This window comes from Canis lupus, chromosome 8 (assembly GCF_003254725.2).
Source record: "Canis lupus dingo isolate Sandy chromosome 8, ASM325472v2, whole genome shotgun sequence".
Lineage (NCBI taxonomy): Eukaryota > Metazoa > Chordata > Mammalia > Carnivora > Canidae > Canis > Canis lupus.
The window spans coordinates 50,742,466-50,768,551 of NC_064250.1; the positions used below are offsets into that span (position 1 = coordinate 50,742,466).

At 48.4% G+C, this 26,086-nt stretch overlaps 1 protein-coding gene across 13 annotated transcripts in view; it reads left to right on the forward strand.

The window, feature by feature from the left end:
- ADCK1 (aarF domain containing kinase 1) overlaps positions 1-26,086 on the forward strand; it is a 146,758-nt gene that overhangs the window by 105,198 nt on the left and 15,474 nt on the right. For all 13 annotated transcript variants that reach the window (XR_007412446.1, XR_007412447.1, XR_004817806.2 and 10 more), the window contains 3 exons: positions 1,100-1,258; positions 11,880-12,038; positions 19,741-19,857. Coding sequence is in view for 9 of the 13 variants with exons in the window: in XM_049113360.1 (XP_048969317.1) it covers positions 1,100-1,258; positions 11,880-12,038; positions 19,741-19,857 (435 nt within the window). In the remaining 4 variants the exon portion in view is untranslated. The remainder of the gene's footprint in view (positions 1-1,099; positions 1,259-11,879; positions 12,039-19,740; positions 19,858-26,086) is intronic.

Consider the following 26,086-nt stretch of genomic DNA (forward strand, 5'->3'; position numbering starts at 1 on the left):
GTGGGCTGGTGGCCGAAGGTCATCTGACTGCTGACGTTCAAGGAGAGGAGGGGGCCAAGAGGCAGGACAGAATGCCTGCTGCAGAAGAGGGTGCCGGGGGAGGCAGGGGCGAGGACTGAAGGCCTCAGCATGAGGGGGACATGAGGAGGGCGGCCATGGGACTAATCATGCATGTACATATTTGTGTGTGTGTGTGTGTGTGTGTGTGTGTGTGAATGGACCTTCTAGGATTGGGAGGCTATATGGGGACTTCAAGAAATGGAGGGGGTGAGAATTTTAGCCTTGGATATTTTTGTAAAAAGGCTTTTGGGGGTCTCCTTCCCATCTGTAGAATATTCATATCTGGACCATGTGGGTGTGGACACTCAAGTCAGAAAGACTTTTCTTCCTTCAGGAAGATTTGGTGTGGCATTTCTAAGAGGGAAGGAAGGAAGAAGGGAAGAGAAGACAGAGAGTAAGGAGCACATATTCCATTTCGTAGAGAAAGGGCAAGGGATCTGCCCTAGACTCCCTTTGGGTGACATTGCAGGTGGGGATTAAAAGTGAGGCAGGGGCATGCAGCCCAAGTGGCCAGGCCGAGGGTGGGCTTGGGGACCCATGTTGAGCCTGCTGCTCAGGCAGGAACAAGAGGTGGCTGTTGGGTTTGGAGCCACCAGCCTAGGGTCCCTTGAGCTCTCCTGTGTTGGTGGATTTGAGTATCTGATCTCTGTATTGGGCTGCCTGGGGCTCAGGTTCTGTTAACTCTTGATTTTATGTATATTTGTAACAGCCTCAGGGGTGCAATGGTACATAATTAAACGAGCAGATGGTATTCAGTTCTGAACACTCTAGACAGCACTTCTTTGGCCTTGAATGGAGGTGCTCAGGGTGCCCATGCATGTGTATGAAGGCGTACCCTCCATGTGTGTTTTCTCTCTCACTCCCTCTGTATGCTGCTGTGGATCTCCATGGCAGCAAAGAGCCCAGGCAAGGCACTGGGTTGGCATACAACTGGTAGAGCAGAAAATCTATCGGGAGACATCAGGCGGTACTGGCCCCATATCCCCTCTCACCGAACTGAGTCATCTTAATTGCTTCATCTTTTCTCCACTCTTGACAGATTCATGATTTGTTCGTGAGCTTTGATGACACCCCTCTGGGGGCCGCCTCCCTGGCCCAGGTTCACAAGGCGGTGCTACATGATGGGCGGACAGTGGCCGTGAAGGTCCAGCACCCAAAGGTGCAGGCTCAGAGCTCGAAGGACATTCTCCTGATGGAGGTGAGGGACTTCCTCTTTCGTCTTCATTCTATATTTCTCTGGAAACTAGGTGGCTCCAGTGACACTGGTTCAAGGCAGCTGAGTGGAATGTGACCCTTTGAGCAGCAGGATGGGAGGGGAAAGCTTGAGACCATGACAGAGGAAGCGTCAGGACAGTGCTGTGACCAGGGGACCTATAGCTGGGTTGGTCAGTTGTTCTCGATGTGTTCCTAGGAACTGTCTGGGGATGGTCTCAGAACATGATGGACAGCTGCTGGGCCAAGGAGACCTCAGGTGGATGTTGAAGAAATGAGATGAACCAAAGAGGGTAGAAAAATTACATCTTAATTTGTTAAATTATAACAAAAGGCAGCCATGTGGTCAACCAAGGGATGTAAAAATGACAGGAAGCTCACATAGAAATATTTACACAGATTGCATGTTTGCTTATCTCCTGTTTTGAGTGAACAAGCTTGTCTACCTAAAATGTTCCTGGGAAAAGACCTGGTGGAGACTGTGTCTATGGACTTTTCTAGCTCTGTCCTCAGAGCAAGGGAGGGTGAGCTGGGCCCTGGCTGGGTAGTACCCATCACCTGGCCCAGGAGGTCAGGCATTTCACCTGCCAGTGTGTCTCTCCCCTTCTCTGCAGGCTCCCTTCCCCTGTTCTCTTTCCTTATTCTGGACTGATAGTTTGTTTCCTCAGCTCACCCTGACTAAGCTTTGCATACACATGGAAGGTATCTTTTGCACTAGGTGCTAGGTGGGTCCCAGGAACGCAGGAGTGAGAAAACTCCATCTTCATCACTGGGGGAGTTCCCTGTTTAGTGGAGGGGCAGGTCTGGACACAAACATCCACAGTGTGGGGCTGTGAGTTCTGCCCAAAGTGCTGTTTTGGGTATGGTGCCCTCAGCACTGTGCTTAGTATGTTGGAGGTGGCCAGGGCTGGGGACGGGGCTTCACTGAGGAGCTGGTAAGACAGCCGGGCTGGGGAGGAATAGCCCAGCCTGTGCAAATGCCCGAGGCTTAGAGGAAGAGTGGGCTTGGAGAAAAACGAGCTGGTTCAGGTGGTATGGCTGGGAACGGTTGGAGATGGGGCTGGGAAGATAGACAGGATATCGTGGAGGGCCTGATCTTGCAGGCTAGGGCATAGAAAGGTATACACAGCAAATATGGATCTACTGTGGAACTGAGGGGATCTGATTCTTTCCTGTAGTCAGTGGGGAACCATTTAAGAATTTTAAATCCGAGAATGTCATGATCAGATGTACATTAGAAACAAAAGTCTGTTGGCAGTCTAGAGGTTGAACTGGAAGACAGAAAGACTGTAGCCAGGGAGCCTAATGGAGGGGCTGCCACACTGGTCTGAGCCAAAAATAATGATGTGCTACGAAGGCAGTGTAGTGGGAGTGAAGGGGAGGGGTGGGCTCGAGGGACAGGGTCATAGGACTTTGTGACCAGCTTTACATGGGGGTGGGGGCAAATAACGGTATGAGTGAATGGGAGGGGAATAAAACAAATTGTGTGTTTCTCACTTAAATGATTAAGATTGGGTGCCATTAACCAGTGTATCAGTCAGGGTCCAGTTGGGAAGAAAAAAAAAATGCTGTAGATATTTCCAGCAGAGGGAACTTAAAACAGAAAATGAGGCTTCCAGGGGGATGGAATAGCAGAGAAACCACAGGGGATGGTGAGGCAGTTACCAACTGTAGGAAGCTGTTGCCACTTTCAAGGTGGAGGGACAAGGAAAAGAGCTGGTTCTCAGGAAAAGGGCCTGGGAGCTGAGGTCACCCTCCAGAGCTGGCCCATGGTGGGCTGGTCCTTTGGGAGGTGGATCATAGCCATCACCTGGGAGGTGGAGCCCTAGATGCTGTTTGAAGCAGCAGAATTCTACCTCCTTCTGTCCCCAGAATTCCACTAGTATTGCCTGTTGGCCAACCCTAGATGGGAAATGCAGTTTCTCATGAAAGCAGTGGGGTTAGGATGATCTCAGAGCTGGGCGGAATGGGTGGTGGAGCTACCACGAGAATGAAGATACTGCAGTCAGGAGTTCTGGATTGGGATTGCTCTGCTGGTCTGCATTTAGCCCGGAAATACAGATACAGGATTTACCAGCAAGGAGATTCACAGCAGGTAGGTGAATCTGGCAGAGTAATTGAGGTCACTTAGGAGGGTGGAGCAAAGAGAAAAGAAGACAAGGGGAGAGCTGTGAGGACTACTGTCATCAGGGGAGTATGCCCAGGAAGTTAACCTCTCAGAGGAATGGAGAAGGCACAGCCGGAGAGATTGGAGGAGAACCAGGACTGGGCAGTGCTGCTACATCCCGGGGAAACAATTTCAAGAAGAGAAATAGAAAATGTAGCAGCATAAAATAACAGTTGTGTGTTTTGCTCATGAATCTGCAGTCCTGGCAGGGCTTGGTAGAGAGACTCACCTATTTCATGTGGTGCCAGCTGGCTGGTCTGCCTGAACTGGAGGATCTCTCTCTAGGTGGCTCACTCACATGGCTGGTGGCTCCGCTGGGGCTGTGGACAGGGCCGTGGGTCCTTCCAGGTAGGCCTCTCCACAGCTGCTTGGGCTTCCTCACAGCATGGTGGCTGGGTCCAAAGAGTGAGTGTCCCATGAGAATAAGGCTTAGAGCACATGAGCATTTTATGACCTAGCCTTGCCAGGCATAGAGCACTACTTCTTCTTTACTCTGTTAGTAAGAACAAGAGTCACAAAGGCTCCCTTAGTTTAAAGGATGGGTGGATACTCTACTTCTTGATGGGGGCGTGACCAGGTTCTAGAAGAGCATCAGAATGGGAGATACTGTTGCACCCATTTTGGAAAATACAGAGCCGGAATTACTCAGTGTTGTCAAATGAAAGATAAAATTAGTAAAGCTCTGGAACCTCTTGGATTTGGTGATTGAGAGTCCTTGGGGTGAGCAAGCAGAATGGAGTGAGGGGGTGGGAGAAAATTGAAGCTACAGGGGGTGGAGATGGTTGACATAGATTACTTTTCTCAGGTGTGGCCGTGACAGTGGGGAAGGTCATATAGTGCTTAGACCAAAGTGCACAAGATTAGAGGTGGGGACTGGAGCAGGCTGTCGCTGATGGGGAGGGTGGCCATTAAACGGGGGAGGGGTGCGGCTGGAGATCCAGTAGAAAGAAGTAACTGACAGATGTGGTCCTAGGGGAGACTCCAGGGATTGGGCTTGAAGGACACAGGTGGAAGCAGTAGCCTCGGTCAGCCTGTGTTCGGAGCCTGGAGGAAGGTGGTGAAGCTGCACACAGACGAGTGTGTGGGGCAGGGCGGGGATGGTGGAAGGAAGGTGGGCAGCTGAGTCGTACCAGCCTGATAGCCCTATTTTTTTCACTGCAGTAGGAGGTAAGACCATCTGCTAAGAATGAGGGGGTAGGAGGTGGCATTGGAGGCCTGGGGTGGGGGTGAAGGTTTAGAATGTGTGATGGAAAAGGGAGCTGACCAGGGCTTGGAAGCAGGGTTCCTGAGTGACACCGGGCCTCTCTGGAAACCAGAGTTTTCTGGAGCACCTGCCAGTGGCTACACAACAGCCATAGCTGGGAGTGAACTAGGAGTCTCAGAGCATGCCTGGGTGTCCCGAGACCCAGCAGCCACTCCTGTGTCAGGCAGGAACCTGCCTCTGCCCAGAGGTGCCATCGAGACCCACTTGGGCTGGGAGGACAGCTGTGACACTGTTTCTCTGCTCAGAGCCTCATTCCCTAAGTAATGGTGGCCATGAGGTCAATAGCAATAATAGTGCTAATAAAGGTTTGGCATGTCCCTCCTGGAGATAAACATCAGATGGTCTCCTTGGGAAGTATGGCCCGGCAGCTGTGTGCGGAGTACAGAGTGGCCCATGCACAGTAGCCGAGGCTGGGTGCCCAAGGCCAATTGGAGACCCGGACTCACAGCCTTCAGAAGAGAAGTGGGACACAAGGCCCGAGGTCCCCACCTCTGTGCTCCATCAGCATGAACAGCAGGACCGATGATGGTGCTGCCTTCTCACCAGGCTTGGTCTCCAGTGGAAAACATCCTGCCCAGCTCACCCTTCTGTGTAAATTAAGAACCTGACTGGAAATCTCATTTCATTTTTATATTTGAAAGGAGTCTTACAATTTTGTTCCTGAGTCCTGACTTGGAATAGTATCTTGGGTTTAGGAATGAAAACCCCAGAGAGGTTCTGTTAGCAGGAGAAGAGTGACTTCTAGGGGGCGAGAGGGCCATATTTGCCACCAGAAACTTGGAGACATGGTGAGGAAAAGCGTGGCTTTCTGGAAGTTCCTTTTATGATCACTCCAGGTACTTTGTGTCCTTGTGCCTCCCTCCCACTGCCCACTGCTGTCCCTCTCTCTTCTCCAACTCTGTGACTCCCAGCACAGTCTTTGAGGAAGAGAACCCTACTAGGGTAATTCATACTAAAGAGAGAGTGACTAATAGACATAACCTTTGAATATTTGCAGTTAGAGAGGTGAGCTGCTAAATCCAAATACATATCTGCTATAAAGGAAGGTCTGGAAGTGAGGCTTTTGAGAGTGAGGAGGTTGGGGACTGATACTATTTATAGTAGTGAAGATGCTTTAGGCAGCAGGTACCGGAAAAATCCAACTGAATGTGGTGTAAATAATAGTAACTGTATTATGTCACATTTCAAGACACCTAGCAGTAGTGTTGACTGTTCCAAAGTTGACTGATCCAGCACTTCACTTTTAAGTTTTATGGTTTTTAAGGACCAGGTTCCTTTTGTCTTCTACTCTGGCTTGTCTTAGGGTAATGCTCCTCATGGTCCCCAAACAGCTGCAGCAATTCCAGCTATTACAAGTAGATGATATCCAGTGCCAAAGAGGACCTGTTTCTTCCCTCATATTCCTTAGCAAAAAGGAGCCCCTCAATAGAATTTCCTTCATTTCTCATGGGCCACAAGTAGGCCACATGCCTGAGTCTAAATTAGTCTTGGCAAGAGATATGAGACCGATTGTGATTCACCTTCTCAGGCTAAGGCCCGCCTTCCTTGAAGGACATGAAAGATGCACAAAACTGGGGTTCTGTTAGCCAGGATGGTGAGGAAAATGGCTTTTGGGTTGGCACCTAATAGCACATGCCACCATAGGGTTTTGTGTTTCCTGCGAACCTGGCACTCTTCTTGGGGAAGGGGGCAGTCTCTTGGATAGACTGTGCAATGGTGGCAGGATGGTGGAAGCCGACTCTCAGTAAATGGTGTTTGATGAACCTGATGGTGTTGGTGACTTTGCACAAAAGAGAAAGGCACAGGCAAGGGTGTTTTTCAGCTTTGTCATTATCACCTGATATTGTCCCTTTAATAGTTGGGGCAACTCTACTTCTAGATGCACGGCCAGTGACTCTTATTGATTTGAGTGGCTGTCCAGAGCCAGACTAATTGGGCCCAGAGATTGGAACAATGATTCAGCAGGAAGGGGTGAACTGACAAGGCAGTCTGTTCGTCTGCTGGCGGGCTGGCTTTGCAGCAGTTCTTGCCTACAATAGCAGGGCGTTCAGCGGGCTGGATCTCACTGCCGTTCTGTTAGAGAGCACGGTAGGACTCAGAGGACCCATAAGCTGGTGGTGAAACCATAATCCCCAGGTCCCAATAGTATCACCCCAAATCACTCCCTGTTATCTCTTGAGCTTCCGGAATTGATGATGAATACCCCCTTGCTCTGTGACTCCCTGAAGAACCTAACTCCTGCTCTTTGTGTGCTACCTGTCCCCAAGGTGCTCTCCCACACAGGGGAGGGACTCTGGTCTGAGCACCAGAATCTGATCCACATTTTGATATCATCTGGCCCATGCCAAGGGTCTCTAAAAATAAAGACCTGTGACGGTCAGGTCTTTGACTTTTTTTTTGAACAGCATTTTCAGTGCATGCTGCCTGTCATCTTGTTTCTTTTCTGAACGTGTTGATTGAACAGTGGGTGGCTAGGTACTGTTTGTGTTGGCACTGACTCCAACAGCTGATTTTATTTTCTAAAAGACATTAAAAAACCCCAGAGATGTAGACTATCCTGTGGAAACTTCTCTTCACCCTATAATTCTGTTTTGTAAAAAGTGTGCACTTTAATAACTTATCGGAACAAAGATAAACCCCATGAATGGCAAGCTATTTACATCACTCTGAATTGATTTTCGATCCTTGTCGAACATCCATTTTTACCAGTTCGGATCCGTGCAGGCGTTCTATTTAGCGTGCTCTTTTCCCATAGAGCGTTATTTCTTTTATAAGATATAATAACTTAATAACAGGCAGCCTTCTTTCAGTTGCAGTTTTAACAGTCCATAACAGCTCTTTTTGCACCTTATCTCACGCTTCCTATTGTATTATCCTGTATTGCATTGCATGAGTCAGGGCTGCGCAAAGAAAGGAGCGAGAAAACCCTGTGTCCGAGTCCTGCATTTGAAATGACAAGCTCTGTGACCTTGAGAAATGCTTTAACCTCCTGGAGCCAGTTTCTTTCTCTGTAAAATGGGCAAGAAGAGAATTAAATGAGAGCATGTCTGTAAAGTGCCTCATAGCACAGTACCTGGTATGGGGTAGGTAGTAAATAATGATCATTTCCTTTTTTTGGTTGTTATTATAAATAGCAATCACTAGTTTCCAAACTTTTATGTGACTTTCAATTTTTTTCAATATATTTCTGTGTGGCTCACGATTTTTCCTCCTGTGAGCCAATGGCCCTATAGGAAAATAATTTCATTATCTACCTCGAAGGAAATGCTAATTGTTGAACATACCTTGATTGATTCATTTGAAAATCACATAGAAAATTCTCAGGCATTCCAAAACTGTGGTCACTGAAAATTCAGAGGTAATTCCCTTTCCCACTGAAACCTCAGAAACAGAAAAACCTAATTTATTTGAGTAACACACATGTGAACGTATAATCATCTCCGGAGGAGAGGACCAACCCTTTGAAATTTTCATTTATTCATCCATTTATTCACTCATTTATTCATGTGAATATTCAATAAACATCTGCTGAGTGTGGAGTGCATGCTAGGAACTGGTAGAAACATTGGCTGTTAGAAGAATTTTATGGAGAAGTTACATTTTGGGAGAAAAATCAAAAAGCCAAATTGATAACAACACCTGTTTTATTTTAGTTGACTGCAGCTGTTGTCAAAAAGGAAAAACTTAAATGAATCTACTTAGGGAAGGCTCTCAGAAAGGGAATTGGATGAAAACAGAAGGTGAAACGGTTTTGTTTTATTCTCCTCAGCCAGGAAAAGTCTCAAATGGTAGCAGCCCAAATGGTTTTAGATTTGGACCAGATGACTCCTAACCTGACCCATCTCCCCACTTGCCTAGAAGTTCAAGGGGTTGGTAACTCCTCTGAATTACATACAAAATTATGTGAGGTACGTTTTCTGGGTTCATAGCTGGCATTAAACTTTCAGATTGGTAGACTTCCTATAAAGGAAAGGGTGGTATTCTTTTATAAGGTGGTGAACCACTGACACCCATTCCAACAGAACCTCTCATTTTATATTAGCCAAGGGAGAGGCTCAGCCATTACCCACACAGTGCTTTATAAATCAGCTCTGTGAGTACTGTGAAGTTTTTTTGGGTATGAATTAGTTTATAGTTTACTAATTAGTTATTAGCAATTAATATTAATCAAATCTTTGCTTTTATGATTAATGACGTTAGGTATTAATAATAACCAATGGTACTAGTAATGACTGATTATTTAATTGATTAGTAACAGATAAATCTGTAAAGTATCTTTCAGTGCTGTTTGGTATCAATGATAGTTTAAAATTTCACAAATAATGGTGACCATACATTAAATGATGAGGAATTATCATTTGGCTAGAAGCTTCATCCCCAGGTAGAGACCCACTAGGGTACATGTGGCTCCCTGTGTATGCCCACGCCTGGCCCTTGGGTAGTTACCTAGGAGGTAATCAGTAATTATTGATTGAACAAATGACTGAGCCTCACTGTGGTTCCTTCCCTTGTCCTTCCTGGGTGAGAACCTCTGGAATTGAGGCTGGAATAAAACATCCAAGAGGTTTCTTCCTGAACTCAGAACCCAGGGAGTAGAATTCAGGTGCTTCAGAGGTCGGCCTTGGCCCTAGCCCAGGCAAGTGCTTCTGTTTCCTGTGCAGCAGCTCTGCCTCCCCTTTGGTGGCAGCTGAGGGCCATCTGAGGTCACCGTGATGAGACATGATGCCTAGGGGGCTGCTGGTCCCCAGTGCCTGGGCCTGACACATGCTGTACAGGCCTTGCTGTCACCACTCCTCCCACCTAGCTTTGTGTGACTCAAACAGAAACAAAACATAAACTAAATCAATTATCATAAGGTCACAGGTCTAGCCCATGAAGGACTAGACAAGACTTAAAAGAAATTAGACTGCAGCCAAATGTAATTAAAAAGGGTTTTGATAGGAATTGAGTATAATAACCATGTGTGATGATTCCTTTAGAACGGCATCTGGTACCTCGTCTAAGAGGGGTTTAAAAACAAAGCCAAAAGTGCCTTGTAGTTAATGGTCTGCTTTAGGTCTCTTTCTTTTATATTGCACGTGCCTATCACAGTGCTGGGCATAATACAGGAAGTGCAAAAGGAAGCACAGGATGAAGTTCATAGCTGTGGCTCAGTGGGTCTTTCTGGGCAGACGGGATGGCATCTTCATCTGTTCAGGCTGCTATAACAAAATGCCATAGACTGGGTGGCTGAAATCACAGACATTTAGGGGCACCTAGGTGGCTCATTTGGTTAAGCATCTGACTCTTGATTCTGGCTCAGGTCATGATCTCAGGGTTCTGGGATCAATCCCTGAGTTGGGTGTGGAACGTGCTTAAGATTCTCTTGAGATGCCTGGGTGGCTCAGTGGTTGGGCGTCTGCCTTCAGCTCAGGGCATGATCCCGGAGTTCTGGGGTCGAGTCCAACATTGAGCTCCCCACAGGGAACCAGCTTCTCCCTCTGCCTGTGTCTCTGCCTCTCTCTGTATCTCTCATGAATAAATAAATAAAATCTTAAAAAAGAAAAGATTCTCTCTCTTCCTCTGCCCCTCTCCCTCTACTCACATGTACTCTCACACTCTTTCTCTCTCTTAAAACACACACACACACACACACACACACACACACACACACACACAACACCAAAACACCCCAGATGTTTATTTTCTGTAGTTCTGGTGGCTGGCCAATTCAGCTCCCAGTGAGGACTTTCTTTCTGGCTTGAAGAAAGCCACCTTCTTTCTGTGCCCTACATGGAAGAGAGAACTCTGTCTCTTCCTCTTCTTACCAGGACACTAATCCCATGATAGGGGCCCCACCTTCATGGCCTCATTGAAACCTAATTACTACCCTAAGGCCCCTGTCTCCAAACAGCATCACCCCAGGGCTTAACGTTGAATTTAGGGGGGATACAAACAGTCCACAACAGAAAGGGTAGGGCTTTTGGTACCAGTAGGCCCATGGTTTTTAAATTCTTGCTCATTGCTATCTGTCATAACCAGGGGATGGAGATGGGCATTCTCGGAGAACTGGGACTATAATCCATATCAAGAATTTCTGGGAAGTTTGATCCACTTTGAACATTAAGAGGAGGGCTCATAGTAGAACAGGGAACAACACAGAAAGGGAGACTCCCTTTCTGTGTTTCTCTCAGGAAATGCATCTCCATGTTCCTGGCCTCACCCTTGTTACCTACTGCAGAGTCATCATCTACAAACTTCCTAGATACTCTCAAATCCAGAGCCCCAGTGCAGGGCAGCCTCAGAACTGAGTCCCAGCCCATGGTAGGGATCATGGCACACTCTGCAGATGTCACTGGGCTCCTATTCTCTGCTGAGGATGTTTAACTTCACATCATTAAGCTGATAAATGCCTTGTAAGTCCACTGAAATCCTGCTTTCCATCATTTCCTCACTCAGGAATCCACAATGTGGCCAAATTGCCAAAACACTGAGCTTTTTATCCCAGGGGTCACATCCCTTATCTCTTACTCCTCTTGTGTCATCCAACCTTGTTATCTTATTCCAATGTACTCTTTATCAAGAAATATTTTAGACATGCAAAAAGTTAGAAAATAACATTATAAATGCTCAAGTACCCACCACTCTGTCTAGGAAATAACAAAATGCTGTATGGTTGCAGCACCCTTCCTGACCTTTGTAAACAGGACCATGGGGGCCAAGTCCAGGAGCAGCAGAAGCAGAGACAGCAAGCAGTTCAGCAAGTGAACGAGAGCAAGGGTTTGGGGCCTGGGTGAGCTCAAGTGGAATTCTGGCTCTGTGCTTCTTGCTGGGCAAATTTGGGACAGTCCTATAATCTCTCAGAGCCTCAACTTCCTCATCTGTAAAATGGGGATAAGTGTATACCATGGACCTGCTGGAGTTGTGAAGATTGAGTGGAGTGAAAATGTAAGTGCCTAGCCGAGCGCTGGGTTTGCTGGGAGTGCTCGGCAGATGAGGGCTGTTACTGCCGGCACCCGTTGGGCTTTGATCATCTTGGCTTTGAATTACAGGGACAGGCCCCAGGGGAGCAAGGAGGCCTTATTTCAGGGGAGGCCTGGGGAGTTATCAGTGTGCAGACCCGGGCAGGAGGGCAGAGAACCGAGCTCCCATGGTGGGTGTCATGGACTGACTGATGGGGTGCTTGGTGGATTTCAGGTGCTTGTCCTGGCTGTGAAGCAGCTGTTTCCAGAGTTTGAGTTTATGTGGCTGGTGGATGAAGCCAAGAAGAACCTGCCTTTGGAGCTGGATTTCCTCAATGAAGGGAGGAATTCTGAGAAAGTGGCCCAGATGCTCAAGCACTTTGACTTCTTAAAGGTAGGAGGGGCAGGGCAATGGGGGCATGGTAGTATGTTGAGAGTGCAAGGGAAGACTGATCCCCCCCCCCCAAACATCCTGCCCTTGTGGGACATAAGTTGGCACACCTCCTTCCTGAGTCTTCTTGCTGAGCCTGAATGATTTGTCCCTAGTGTTGCACATTAAAGCTCTTAAAGGGAATGCTACAGAGAAATACCAAATGTGGTTGTTGACCTGCCAGCCAAACAGATGTTTATTGAATGATCTGTAATTCTAAGACACCAAGTCCTACCCTAAGGGCCTGTAAGCTCTGATCTCTGCTGCTGTGAAGCACGAGATGAGGACATTGATGATGATGGTAGCTAATGCTACTGTGCTCTGGCACTGTTCCTAACACTGTATATTACCTCACTTAATATGCAGTCAGTTCTGTTAAAATGCAACATGTGAGTTCCATGGAGTACGAACTCCATAGTATGCAGATCCACACAACAGAAACCTCAGGGCTTAATGGGGAAAATAGGGCTAGGCTAACAACAGTTCCAAGAGACACATGGCAAGATGCTCATCATCACTAATCATTGTGCAACCATTATGCAAACCAAAACTACAATGAGATATCACCTCACACCTGTCTGAATGGCCAGAATAAAAAAGGCAAGAAGTAACAAGTGTTGGCGAGGATGTGGAGAAAAAGGAACCCTTATGCACATTTGGCGGGAATGTAAATTGGTGCAGCCACTATGGGAAACAGCATGGAAGTGCCTCAGAAAATTAAAGACAGAACTACCATATGATTCAGTAATTGCACTGCTAGGTATTTATTTACCCAAAGAAAAACCTCACTAATTTGAAAAGATAGAGGAAGCCCTGTGCTTATTGCAGCATTATTTACAACAGCCAAGATGTGGAGGCAACCCGAGTGTCCATCCACAGATGAATGGACAAAGAAGATGTGATATATACACAATGGAAAATTACTGAGCCATGAAAAAGAATGAGATGTTGCCATTTGCAACCGCATGGATGAACTAGAGCATGTAGTGCTAAGTGAAATAAGAGGGGAAGGCAAATTCCACGTGGTTTCACTCATATGAGGAATTTAAGAAACAAAACAGATGAACAAACAAAAAAGACAAGCAAAAATATGAAGTTAAATACAAAGAAAAAACTGGTGGTTGCCAAAAGGGAGATGGAAGGAGGGATGAGCGAAAAAGATAAATGGGATTACGGGTACACTTACTGTGATGAACACTGAGTAATGTATAGAATTGTTGAATCATCCACCTGTAACTAATAGAACACTGTATGTTAATTATACTTCAGTAAAAAGTAAAATAACAAAAGGAGACAATTCACAAAAGAGAAAATGCAAATTTTAAAAAATGTCACCAGTGACACAGAAAATAAAAGATGAAAACCTGCTAAAAACAGGAGTGTAGTTTTACATGTTAGATGGCTAAGAAACATGTACAACCGCAGAACACATGGCACTCTGTCTTGACATCTGCTTGTGAAAGTGGGCATCAGAAGAGTTGCTGCTTGTGAATATTGTGAGGTGGTGGAAGGACGGTCATCTGGAATTGGGCGGAAAGTTGTGTTGCCAGATGTGCGTGGGCAGGACTCATGACACACATGGTGATGTTGGGGTGTGTGTGTTTGTATATGTCTGTGTCGTGCAGTTCAGCTGGAGGCAGTTTCCTGCATTCACATGGTGCTTCCTGGGAGAGGATAGTTAACATAAGCAAATGCAAAATTTGCATTTGGATCAAACTGCCCCCCAATACATCAATCATGTTAGAAAAAATTTGTGTTTTCAAGTATTATAGAAGAACTGCCTATATGATGATAGAAGACACTTACTGTGGGAAACTATATTAAATGATATAAAGTAGCAGCTTTATGAGAGGTCCTGCTAGTAAGTGCTCTGGAGTTTCAGGAAAAGGGACTTCCATGGGCAATCAGGGCAGGGAAGGCTCTTCTGAGGAGTTGGCACTGGAATGGGTCTTTGAGGATTGGTCTGATGTGCCCCATGGGCTCCATAGGCTTCTCCATTGATAGATGCACACCAACACCACTGTTCTTCCAACATATCTCGTCCTTGGTGGGGCTTGGACCCATTTCTCTGGGGCTTCCTCTTCCTGGTGCAAGGGTTGGGCCCCTCTGGTACCCTGCATAGAGAGCTTGGCTTTCAACTTTTTGAAGAGATCAGTTGTTCTCTCTTCACTCAGGCAGCCTGGAGCTTGTGTAGGAAAGGAAGTCATCTTCTAGGAGCTCTAGATGGTAGTGCCGGAGCCAACTGTCAAGCAGTCCTCTTCTAGAGGGGGAGGTGTCTCGGTACATTGTGTGGGAAGGTCTCTTGCTCTTGACTAGCATGTTTGTGTGGCTTCTGAAGACATCCTAAGAAATGGAGGTAGTGTTGATACTTCTGCTATCCGGATTGATTAACAGGGATGGGGAGGTTGAGGGTGTGCCCACACTAGCCTCCTGTGAATCCTAAAGCTCAGCTCATGGGAGGAGAAGCCACAACTGTGGATCTGTGTAGTGTCTTGACACTGATGTTGGCGAAAGATGTAGCCATTGACAAAGTTTGACTCTGCGTGAGTTGAGAGTCAGGTCTATCTGGACTGTCTGCCCCCAGTACAATGTATGACTAATGCTTCCTCAGCTGGCCATCATAGATCTGGGTGTGCCTGTAAATTCAGTTGTGCAAACTAGATCTGGTAACTCTGCCCTAGCCTTGAAGTTCAAGCCACCAATTCAAGAAAAACACGGCTCTCTCAGACAAGGAGTGATACTAACTCATTTGGTTGATGCTGTAGAATCTAATTATGGTTGCTTCTGCTTGCATATCCCATTTCTTCCATTCCTTTATCCCACATTCCCTGAGCATTTCCTGAAGTTAGTGTTGTGCTAGGAGCTAGAGAGACCTAGATGAATAAGAGATGGTTGGCTCCTATCTGAGAAAAACGTCCCGTCTAGCTGGGGACAAACATTCTATGTTGTTACAATCTGGGCCTATGACATGCATATATGTCCAGATTATGACAGAGACTTTGCTACGTTTCTGTGGATTCCCACAAGCACGTATTTCATTCTGCCCAGGATAAGGAGCTCAGAGGGGGCTTCCAAGAAGTGTTGAGTGTACAAAGGGGTAGGCAGTATTTATTAAATGTTTCTTCTGCCCTGGACACCATGCAGGTACCATGACATTGAATCCTTTCAACAGCCATCACCCCATTTTACAGGTGACAGTCTTAGAGTAGAGGAGCTAGGGCTGCAACTCAGATTTTCTGATTTCATCTCTGGTGCTCGCCTAAGGGCATTCTGTTGCCTCTAAGCCGGCAGGGGTGCTCTTCAGCACCAGAACTATGAACCAGACAAACAGAACCATCTCCTTCACCGTTCCCATGGAAACAGCAAATCATCCACTGGCTGGGGCCAACTAGCATCTGCCAGACCAAGACATGTAATAATAATAATAACACAAATTTTTGAAATGAGGATGCCAAATGGGTAAATAATTAATGTAATGATTTGACCTGCCGCTTCTAAAACCCACACACTGTTCCTAAGACAATGGTGCAACTGAGGCTCCTGAGTAATTAATTTTGCCTAAACACATAACAAGTGGGAAGCAAATTTTGCACTGTGAACCCAGTTCAGCTCTTAAAACTGGAGATAGATTGCTTTTGCACACTGGCACCCCATCACAACATCTGTGCGTAATTAAGCCTCAGCGAAGAGTTTACCTCTCAGTGTGTGAGGCATCTTCCAGTGGGGTTTAATAACCTCAGCCCTGTGCTATAAATCTCTGCACCTCAGACAAGCACTGAATGGAAATGTGGTATCAGGGAGACCAGGAGAGGGTGAGAGGGCAGCCAGGCCCAAAGGTCAAAACCAGGGCATTTGTAGATTTGTCGTGTACTGTGGGGAGGGGATAGGGCAGGCCATGAGGTTTGTGACTAAGCTGGGGGACAGGTGGGAAAACAGGGTTTGAGACTAGAAGATCTGAGAGTGTGCTTGGATGTGCGAAGACTTCAGGGAGAGGTTAAGTAGTCATCTCCTGAGCGGGGCCGCATCAGGGTGGCCACTTCTTAGTGCAAGGTGAGGATCTGGGACTCTCCAGAAATTGTGGGCAGGCCTTGAGGAATGTGCATGCAGTCAGAGAAGCACCATAGCTTCCTATGAATCTCAAAGATTACGAACCACTGATGTATAATAATTAGTATGAATTAGTATTTTTTTACGTGCCTGTGCTTTTTTTAAAAAAAGATTTTATTTATTCATTCATGAGAGACACAGAGAGAGAGGCAGAGACACAGGTAGAGGGAGAAGCAGGCTCCCTGCAGGGAGCCCAATGTGGGACTCGATCCCAGGACCCCAGGATCACACCCTGAGCTGAAAGCAGACGCTCAACCACTGAGCCACCCAGGCGTCCCTATGTGCCTGTGCTTTTTAAAGTGCTTTTAAAAGTGCTTTACATGTTTTTACTCCTTTATCCTTATACAGTCCCACAAGGGAAATGCCATGATTAGCCCTTTGTCTGCAGTAGGGAAATTGAGGCCCAGAGAGATGAAACCATTTGCTCAAGTTTACACAGCTTGTGTTAAGGGGCAAGAGGCAGGTTCTGAAGGGAGGCGGCCTGGCTCCAGAGCCTGCCTGTTAAACCACTGTGCTGTTCTGCCTTTGTCATAATTTATGGGACAGATCTGACTTGTGCCGAAGTGTGTACAGCGTTAGCTCTGCTTGTGTGCCGGAACCACATGTGAAATGCTACACGGCTGTCATATGGCAGCTGCCATTTGTCCAGCAGGTGCTAAGTGTGTGCTGTTGTGTCGAGTACCAGGATTCCACACATGCTAGTAGGAAGTTGGGAGTGTTGCTTTGCTCTGAAGGGCATCACCACTTTACGGGTGGGAAGCTGGCACTCAGAGAGGTCATAAAACTTACCCAGTCACTCAGCTTGGAGATAGCAAAGCCAGGGTGCCATCCTGAGAGTCTGACTCGAGGTCTGTGCTGTTTCCCTGGGCTCCCCGGGTGATGAGCCCTGGCCCAGGCAAACCAGAGCCTATTTTGCATGTGCATTGACCAAAGCACAGGAACAGAAGGGAACTGTGGGGTCAGGGCCAGACTAGGAGGCTGAAGCCTGGGGTCTTGGGCTGCAATTTTCCATAATTTGTGTCTTCCTGCTTGGGATCAGGATTGGCTGCAGCGTGGCTTGGGGGCAGGTACTGCCCACAGGAGTGGGCCTCTGATCTGTACAAAGAGATAGACTTGAGACTCAGAGTACTCATGGCCAGGGTGTGACCCTTCCTGTGGGGTCCCCAACCCCCCCTTGGCCCTGGGCCTCCCTAGGTCCAGTTTTGTTTGGGGGGTATGTGGGGTGGGGGTTGGTTCTTCTCATCACCTCTTTAAAATGATTCTCTTTCATCTTCTTCTACTTTGATGGAAGGAGCAGAAGAAGGAAGGCATGGGGATGAAACACTGGTGTTGGGGTGAATTTTACCTCCTGCCCATAGGATGATTTGGGGTCAGGTCATCAAATTAATGTCCCACAGTCAAGCCAGATTTCTCCTAACTGAGCAGGGAGCAGATTTGCATTTCGTTGTCATTTCCATGATATAGTTGTCCAGGGGCAATTGCTGTCCTCTCTGAGCTCTCGTGACAAACCTCTCAACTTCCCAGGTTTGGTATTCTGTTTTTTCCAATCTAAGCAGCTGAGGTGGGGGCCACTGTGTTGTCATATAGGATGGTTGCATTCGCAGGGAGGCTGGGAAGAAGGCTGAAGGAGGGGGAATGTGGTGCTCCCACTGCCCTGATTAACAAGCCCAGAGAGTCTCCAGACTTTGGGTTTTCTCTTTCCATCTGTGGCTCTTTCAAGCTGTTTTCCAAGTTGACTCAGGCAGGCCCAGATTGGGGGGGTGGGGTGGAGGTCTGACCTCAAGTCCCCAGAGCCCTCAGGCACCCACTACCAAGCTTAGGTTTCCAAACAAACCAAGAGAAAGAACTTAACTTCCCCCAAAATATGTCCTCTCCATTTGGAAGCCACAACAGCAAACTCGCACTCGTATTTTTAAAGATAGCTTTTGAAAAGTGCCAAGCGAGACTGAATTTTAAGTTCACAGTCAGAGAGAGTCACAGATTTCTCTACTGGCCCAGATTCCTGAACGGCAAGAACTACAGGAAAGTAGCAAAACCAAAATGCCACCTTGACTTCAGTTGGAACCTCTGTTTCAGGGAGCCCAGGGTGTTTCGCTCGTGTGTGCCTCCCCAGTCCTCCTCAGAGCTCCTTCTAGAGGTGGGGCAGGAGTAGTCTTTTGTGATGAGAAAACTGAGGCATTGGACGTTAAGTGGGTGGATGAAGACATGGGAGTATTAGCAGAATGAGGAAAGGAAGCTGGTTTCTTGACTTGAGGGCTGCGGTCTTCTTGCTAGATGAGTTTTGGGGGTTGAGTTGAGGGAAGTCCTATTCCCCAAAACCCTTGAATTAGCTGCCCTTGTTAATTTATTTGTGAGTGGAAACAAGGTCGTCACAAGGTGTTGGGGAAACATGGCACGCCGATATCCCAGTAATTCCTCCCTCCAGGCAGTGGTTGTCACTCACTCACATGGCAGCCCAGCAGCCCTTGTGCAGTCTGATCTCTTGCCTATTCCTGGGGAAATCAGGTCTCTTATTTGGCCATTGGGTGTTCTCAAAGTCAGAGGCAGTTGGAGAGCATTTGGATTAGGAATGCACTTGTCTGCAGGTGACCAGAAGCACAATTTAGAGTGTTGTAAACAAAAAAAAATATTTATTTTCCTTACATGGCAAGAAGCCTTACAACAGTTGCCTGCTGATATTGTGTTAGTGGTTTGACAGTGACAGGGCCAACATCTCTGATTTTCTTGGACTTTTCCTCATGGTTACAAGATAGCTGCTGCAGCTCCAGGTATCACATTCACTTCCAAAGTAGGAAAGAGAGGTAAGAAGAGTTGCACCATTACAAAATCCCTTTTTTATGAAGAAAAGGAAAACCTTCCCAGAGCCCCTAGCAGGCCTCCACATATGTCTCATAAGCCAAAACTATGTCACTTGGCCATACTTATTGCAAGGCAAGCAGGGAAAGTATGTCCTTGGGGAAGAGGAAGATTGGGAGTAGGTGCTGGGTTAGGATCCAGCATTATCTACCACAGAAGACTTGTAGGAAATGAGTGTGAGAAGACTCAGGACTTCCAGACTGAAAAGTTTATGACCTAGTAAAAATTTGTTCATTTGTAGACATATACATCTAATAGATCCATTGCACAGGTGTAGAAATTGAGGCAGAGGGTTGAGATTCATGTGAGGAGCCTGCAGCAGGCCTAGTGAGAGAGGAAATAGATTTCAGTGCCAACTCTGGCTCAGGTATAAGGAGTTCCACACCTTTCCCCCTAAATCCCAATTTTAGTTTGGCTCTTGTGTCTGGAGGCATTGAGGAGGGTGGGGAAGCCGTTCTGTGGTCCCCTAAGCACGAAGGGGTCTCTAAAGGAGGGGCCAGGGGCCTCGTTGATGGAGGAGGCTGCCTGGCTCTCTTGGGCTGACCCGCACTGCCCTGTCTGTCACCGCTCTGGACCCTCTCAGGCTTTGTCTCCTGTTCCTGGGAGGAGCATGTGCCCTTGCCTTGCTCACTGTGCTTCTCTGTGATCCTGGCCTCCAGCTGCAGGCCCGCTAGCCCTTCTGACCTGCCCTTGCCTATTCCAGGTCCCCCGCATCTACTGGGATCTGTCCACCAAGCGAGTGCTTCTGATGGAGTTTGTGGACGGCGGCCAGGTCAACGACAGAGACTACATGGAGAAGAACAAGATCGATGTCAACGAGGTGAGGCTGAGCACTCATGGCTGCTGTGTGAGGGATGCAGGCTTGGTCAGGGCTGCCCACCGAGGGCAGGTGTGTCCCTGTGAGGTCTCACAGTCTTGAAAGAGAGCCTGTTATTTGAAGAATTATAGTATCTCTGAGCACAAAGCATCCTCCCAGGGCATCTAGTACTGTCCTCCACCCTGTCTCCTAAAGCTGGGGCTGGCAGCACACGGTGGGGTGCAGGCATGTGCTGAGCCCCTTCTTGCAGCTCCTGCCCTGACAAGTGACCACCACCTGTCTTCTTGTACCATTGGAGTCCCACAATGCTGAGCAGCTCCAGAGAACAGTGGTGTGAAACCCGTGGGCCTTACTACTTCTGCCCCTGGGGGCGCCTAGACCCTCCCTCTTCCTGCCCTCCCCTCTCCCTGCCACTCCTCAGGCCTCGAGGGTTCAGGCCAGCAGGGGACAGCAGGTGCCAGCTATTTCTACTTCACAGAACTACAAGAAGAGAGAGCCTTTGGTCTCCCACCTCCCACCCCACTGGTCCCAGAGAAAGAAATTGGCCAGTGGGTGGGCCTGTACACCGTCTTCTGCTGCTTGATTGCCATAGGGTCCCACAGACAGGGATGGAGTGGTACTTTCCCAACAACAGCTATCATGTTTATAGTCCCTCCTATGAACTGGTTATGGGGGTTTAGAGGGGGCCAGACCTCATTGCCTTCTTTAAGGAATTCACCACCTAGGGTTGCTGTTAGGTACACAACTAATTCCTTATGACCACCTCTCAGCAGCAGGAGGGGCATGAGTGAGACCCCAGGGAGCTTGTGTCTGTGCAGGTTGGCTTCCCCAGCAGGATGAGTAGGAATTTGCTGGGTGCGTGTGTGTCAGGGTAGAGGGTTGAGGGCAGTGATGGCAGTGCAGGGAAGGGAATGGTGAAGTTTGGCAGGGTTTCCAGGGGGGTGTGGAAAAATAGGTAGGGGCGGGTAGTAAAGACATTGGGCAGGACCCCAAAGGTACCGGGGAGTCATGAAGGGCATTGAGGAGTACACTGATGTGATCCACCACTCTGGGTTGGTGAGAGGAAGAAATGGAGAGAGGTGAATGCTCTTCCCTTCCTCCCACCCCAGGCAGCATATGAAGATGAGCCTGTGGTCCCAGTGGTGGGTGGCCCAGAAGAGGAAGCTACACCTTGGCTCAGCAGACGAGCCAATGGTAGGAATGGTAGGAGGGGGTGCAGGTTGGGAGCTCAGACCTCCATTCAAGTGCCTGTGTGGCCTCCGTCAGGAGGACAATGACTTCCTTCTGAGAAGGTTGTGAGGATGACACAAGTGCTGAGCAGTGCCTGGCATGTACTTCATCCTCCAGTATGGTGGCAAGATGGTGGTGGTTTTCATTCTTCTCTTTGGGCTCCGTCCTTTCCTCCTTTATTTCCTTTTACGCAAATGTTTATTGAATCCCTAACTTGCCACACCAGGTGCTTTTTTCCAAAATAAACCTGGGAGGCAGGTCTCAATGTCTTCATTCTTCAGATGAGGAATCAGAGATGCAGAGAGGGAAGGTGACTTGTCCAAGATCACAGAGCTAGTAGAGCTGGGATTGAAAACCAAGTCCCTTTGACTCCACGGTTTCTTGTTTGTAAAAGGAGGGGTTGAGTCGCTGGGAACATGGCTGGGAAGGGCTCAGCCACAGCTGGCCTTGGCCTCCTGGGAACTCAGGGAACGATGCTCCCAGAACTCTTTGGGGGCTTCAGGGTATGTGTGTGTAGGGTGGGGAGGCAGGATTGGCCCTAGGACCCCCCGCCCCCACTTCACCCAGGGCAGCTCTGCCATCACTGGAGTTGCCTGTTGGGCTTTTCTAGAAGAGGTCTCCCTTTTGGGTTGGGAAAGGATAAGAAAAGGATTATTTTAATTCAGCCCTCCACTTTCCAGATGACAGAGCACTCAGAGGGAGAGCAGATGTCTTTCCCGAGGTCACTCGGCCAGTAGCACAACTTGGGGCTTCTGACCCTGCTCTTGCTACTGTTGCCTTCTAGGGTGGGCCTGCAGAGGGTGTTTGGATGGAGCTCCTGCACAGGAGGGAGGGAGAGACCTCCTTGCCCATCTCCTCCATTGGTGTATCCCTGAGTCTAGCCAGGGATCCCCTACCGACCGTGACCCTTGGGTACAAAGTCTTTGGCTCCAGTGGAGAGGGTGAGGGAAGGAAGGAGAGATCACCTCCAGCTTTTCCTGAACAGCCTTAATGGGGAGCAGGGTCTCTCTGCCTGCACTTCAGGAAAGACGCCAGAGACCTCATACCTTCCCCTCCTCTGCCAGGTTACCGGCATTTACTTACTGTCAGCTGCGGTGGGATTTTCATTTCAGCAGGGCCCCCAAATCCATTAATCTCTTTGGATACATTGAGTCCAGAGCTGCAGTGGTGTTTTATCAGAGGCAGCTTTGATTTTTCAAAGACAAGTGCAAACAAAGATGTGCTCTGCTGTAGTTGCTTGCTCTCACCACTGAGTGAGGTGCCTGGGAGGAGGGGCAGCTGGGCTGGAGGGGGCTTGTGGGAGCTGGCCAGGGTGGTGCCCTCGGAGAGCCCTGCTTTGTCTGCTCCTGCCTCCAGCCCTGGAAGATAAGGGCAGCGTTCCATGCAAAGCAGACCCTTGCTGGACATCCTGTGAATTCGTGGAGAATAAATAAGCCAGCCTCGTGCCCTGGGTTAGCCTCTGTGAGGCAGGGCTGGGGTAGAGTGTTGGTTTATTGTTTCCTGTGGACATGCAGAGTGGGGCAGACTAATATCAGAGTGATTTGGGGAAAGCAATAACAGTAATAATAATAATTATAAGCAGCTAATATGTACCAGGCACCTGACACGTGTAATCACTACTCTTTATAGCTGTTCTCCCAAGGGTGAGATGAGAGATCTTAACCCCCTTTATGGATGAGAAAGCTAAAGCTCAGAGAGGTTAAACGACTTGCCCAACCTCACACAGCTGGCGGGGGGAGAGCCAAGGATTTGCACCCAGGTCTGCCAGATGTCAAAGCCCTTGCTCCTCTGTCTTCTCCATGCCCCTCCTGGGGATCGGACTCTGGCTGCAGTACAACCAGGGCCACCTGGGCGACAGCCACATCAGTAACTCCTTGAAGGAGGTGCGGTACTTACTGAGAAGCTCTGCCCACCACCCAGGCACTAACTGAATGCAACCCTTCTCTCTCTGACTCATGTCAGGCATGGCTTTTTGCATTTCATGCAAATGTTGTTCTCCTTCTAAAGAAGTGAGGAGTAGAGGAGCAGTGCATGAGCTGTGCCAGGCACAGCACCTGGAGTATGGTTGGTGCTCCAGATTGGTAGCTAGTAGATTGTTGTTGTTTTCATGATTATTACCATCGTTGGATCCTGTCCTTTCCTCTCTTCCTGATACCACTAGTGTTAACTAACTGCCTAGCCATGTGCCAGGCCCTTTCTACACTGTAAACTTGGGAGGGATGGCTTGGTGCCTCCATTTGCAAGCAAGGAATCAGAGACCTAGAGAGGGGAGCTCCCAGATCTTGATGGTACGTTTCCATCCACTTTCATACGGATCTACTATGTAATCTCCAGCTGGATAAAGAAGCAAAGATATCTGGCATCTTTGTCACCAGGCACCTGTGGGTCTTTTCTGGAAGCTCTGTTCTCTTCCATTGGTCCATTGGTCCATCCTTGTAATAGTACCACACTGTCTTGATTACTTAATTCCTGAGTCCCCTGGCCCTGGCTTCTGGGGTTTACATGACCTGGGAGGCTCTTTGGTATTCTGAGATGCTATCATTAAATACTGTCCCAGAAACCTCAGGCTTGGCAGTGGGCGGTGGTGGTCCATGTGCTCTACTGTGCCATCGCTGACCATCGTTTGGGAGAAGACCGGGGACAGGCTTTGCTTTACAGAAACTAACCTATTATGTCTCTTACCAAGCAGCAGCAGAGTCAGAGGCCTCATGGAAGACCAGTGGGGCATGAGCATGTGTGTGTGTGTTTTGGGTGGAGGCGGGGAGGGCAGGGGTATAGGATACTCCACGTTACTGAAAGTTTCTAACAGCCTTCTGAGGTTCTAAAGTCTCCTGAGGACTGTGGGACTCAGCGAGCCTATCCCTGGAGCAAAGCTCTCCTTAGAATGGTCTGTCTGTGAGTGCTCCCTGGGGAGGGAAGTGCAAAGGATAGACAGAAGTGGCAAGGGGCAGGTATCTCACCCCCTATGCTGGGCGGCCATGTTTAGTGGGATCTTGGCTGCCACAAGCAGGTGACTCAACTTGAAGTTGGGGCGCAGGAAGTGGTTGTGGAAGGAATTGCTTTCCAAGTGGGTGAGGATGGCTCCAGACCCTTCCAACCACATGTTAGAGTCAGCCCCACTCCACTTTGAAGAGGCCTTCTGGCCTTGCAGCATCCCAGCCCAGCTGGGCCTAGCATGTGAGGACCTGAAGACCAGTCTACATAGCCAGCACCCAAAGACTCAGAAATGTCAGGTTAGGAGGCAAGAGACCTGAGTTCCAGCGCCCGTTCTGCCTGTGGCTTGCTGTATGCTCTTGGACAAATCACTCCTCCTCTCTGAGCCTCAATTTTCTTATTGAAGGCATTGGATTAGCTAGTTGGACTTTAAGGATACATGCTGCTTAGATATCTTGTACCACAGTGATTGCTGGGAGCTAAGACTTCAGCCTATTCAGTCTATTTCAGAATCACCCGAGGGAGATCATTTAATAATGCAGATCCTTGCTGCACCCCAGACTTACTCATCAGAATCTGCAGTGGAAACAGTTGCAAGAATCTGCATTTTAACAAACTCTTCAGGTGGTTCAGACACCGACTGGAGTCCAGGAACCACCTGCTACAAGGCCAGCCTCCAGGCACAGGGCAACCCTGCCCAGGTGTGTTCACTCATCCAGGAAGTTTGAGGCCTGAGGGCGCCCAGCAGCCTGGAGGGGCCCTCTTTTGTTTGAGTTTCTGCACCCAGAAGCAGCATATTACCGAGGGCTTGCCCTGGTGATCATATTTGCCAGTCACATTAAGAGCCGGTGACAGTGACTGTCATTGATTTTATTAAAAGTAAAGGTCGAGTAGGAGCACGCTTTCCTAGGCTGGATGGAGCCTCCTCCAGCCATAGGATGACTATTGATTGCAGACCTTTTATCGAAGGTTAATTGGATTTCAGTGAGTGCATGTTTAAGACCCTGCCTGGGCTGAGGCCCAATTGAATTTGTGTGAAATTAGCTAGAGAGAAAGGTGACAAAGTTGGGAATTTGGGGGAGGTGGGGATGAGGACTTGTGGGGCCTGGTAAGCAATCTGTGGAGAGTGGGGGTGGGTGCTTGCAAGAGAGGGGTGGGAGAGATGGGGAGCTTGCAAGAGATGCCTGGGAGCCAGCTAGGGAAAGAGGGCAGGAGGCTCCCAGTGGTTATTACGTGGACTTTGATTCAGTCCTTTGTCCTTGGGATGGCCTGTCCTTGGGATGTATATGGTGTGGCCTCCAGAGTTTATCTTTTTGCCTCTCCAGAAAGTAAATCTTGCCTTGAGTCAGAGTTGGGGTGGTGGTGGGGTGGGATTTGGGGTTCAGCTCATATTTTGCAAGACTGACCACAAATCCTCCTTTTTCAAGACCTCCAACTCCTGTTTTCAAAGGTGTCAGGGGCCTTCAGTTGCTGAGCCTCTGGGCTTGGGGCAAACACCAGGCTCCCCTTTCACCAGCTTAGGGTCTCTTGTCTAGCTGGCTAAGCCAGTTCTCAATAGCTGTCTGCTTCCCCCTGGCAGATGCAGGCTTGCTAGTCTCTTTGCTCTCTGTTGTCAGGGGCTCTTTGTTTCTTTTTGGTTATCTTAGTGGGGTCAGGGAGAGAGTGGAGTCAGTGCGTGGGTTCAGTCTGCTGCATTTAGCCAGAAACCCTTGCCATGCTTCTTCCTTCCAGTAGTTTTAAAATCCATTCCAGGTCATTCTGGGAGCCATGGAAGGTTCTCAAATGCATCTTTCAGCAGATGCTTATTGTGTACCTCCTGTGTACAGGTACTGCATGTAAGTGCTATACCAGAGGTATGCACAGAGTGTGGGAGAAGGTGAGGCTGGGTGCCCTAGTGGAAGGGACAGAGGGTTTCAAAATTGGGGCACCCTGGGGTTATGCTTGGCTCTGCCATTTGTTGGTCAGGCACCCTGGGGTAAGTAACTTAAACTCTGAGTGATTGTCCACATCTGGGCAGTTGGAGTCCTAACAATACTTACTTTACAGGGTCATTGGTCATGGTCACAGC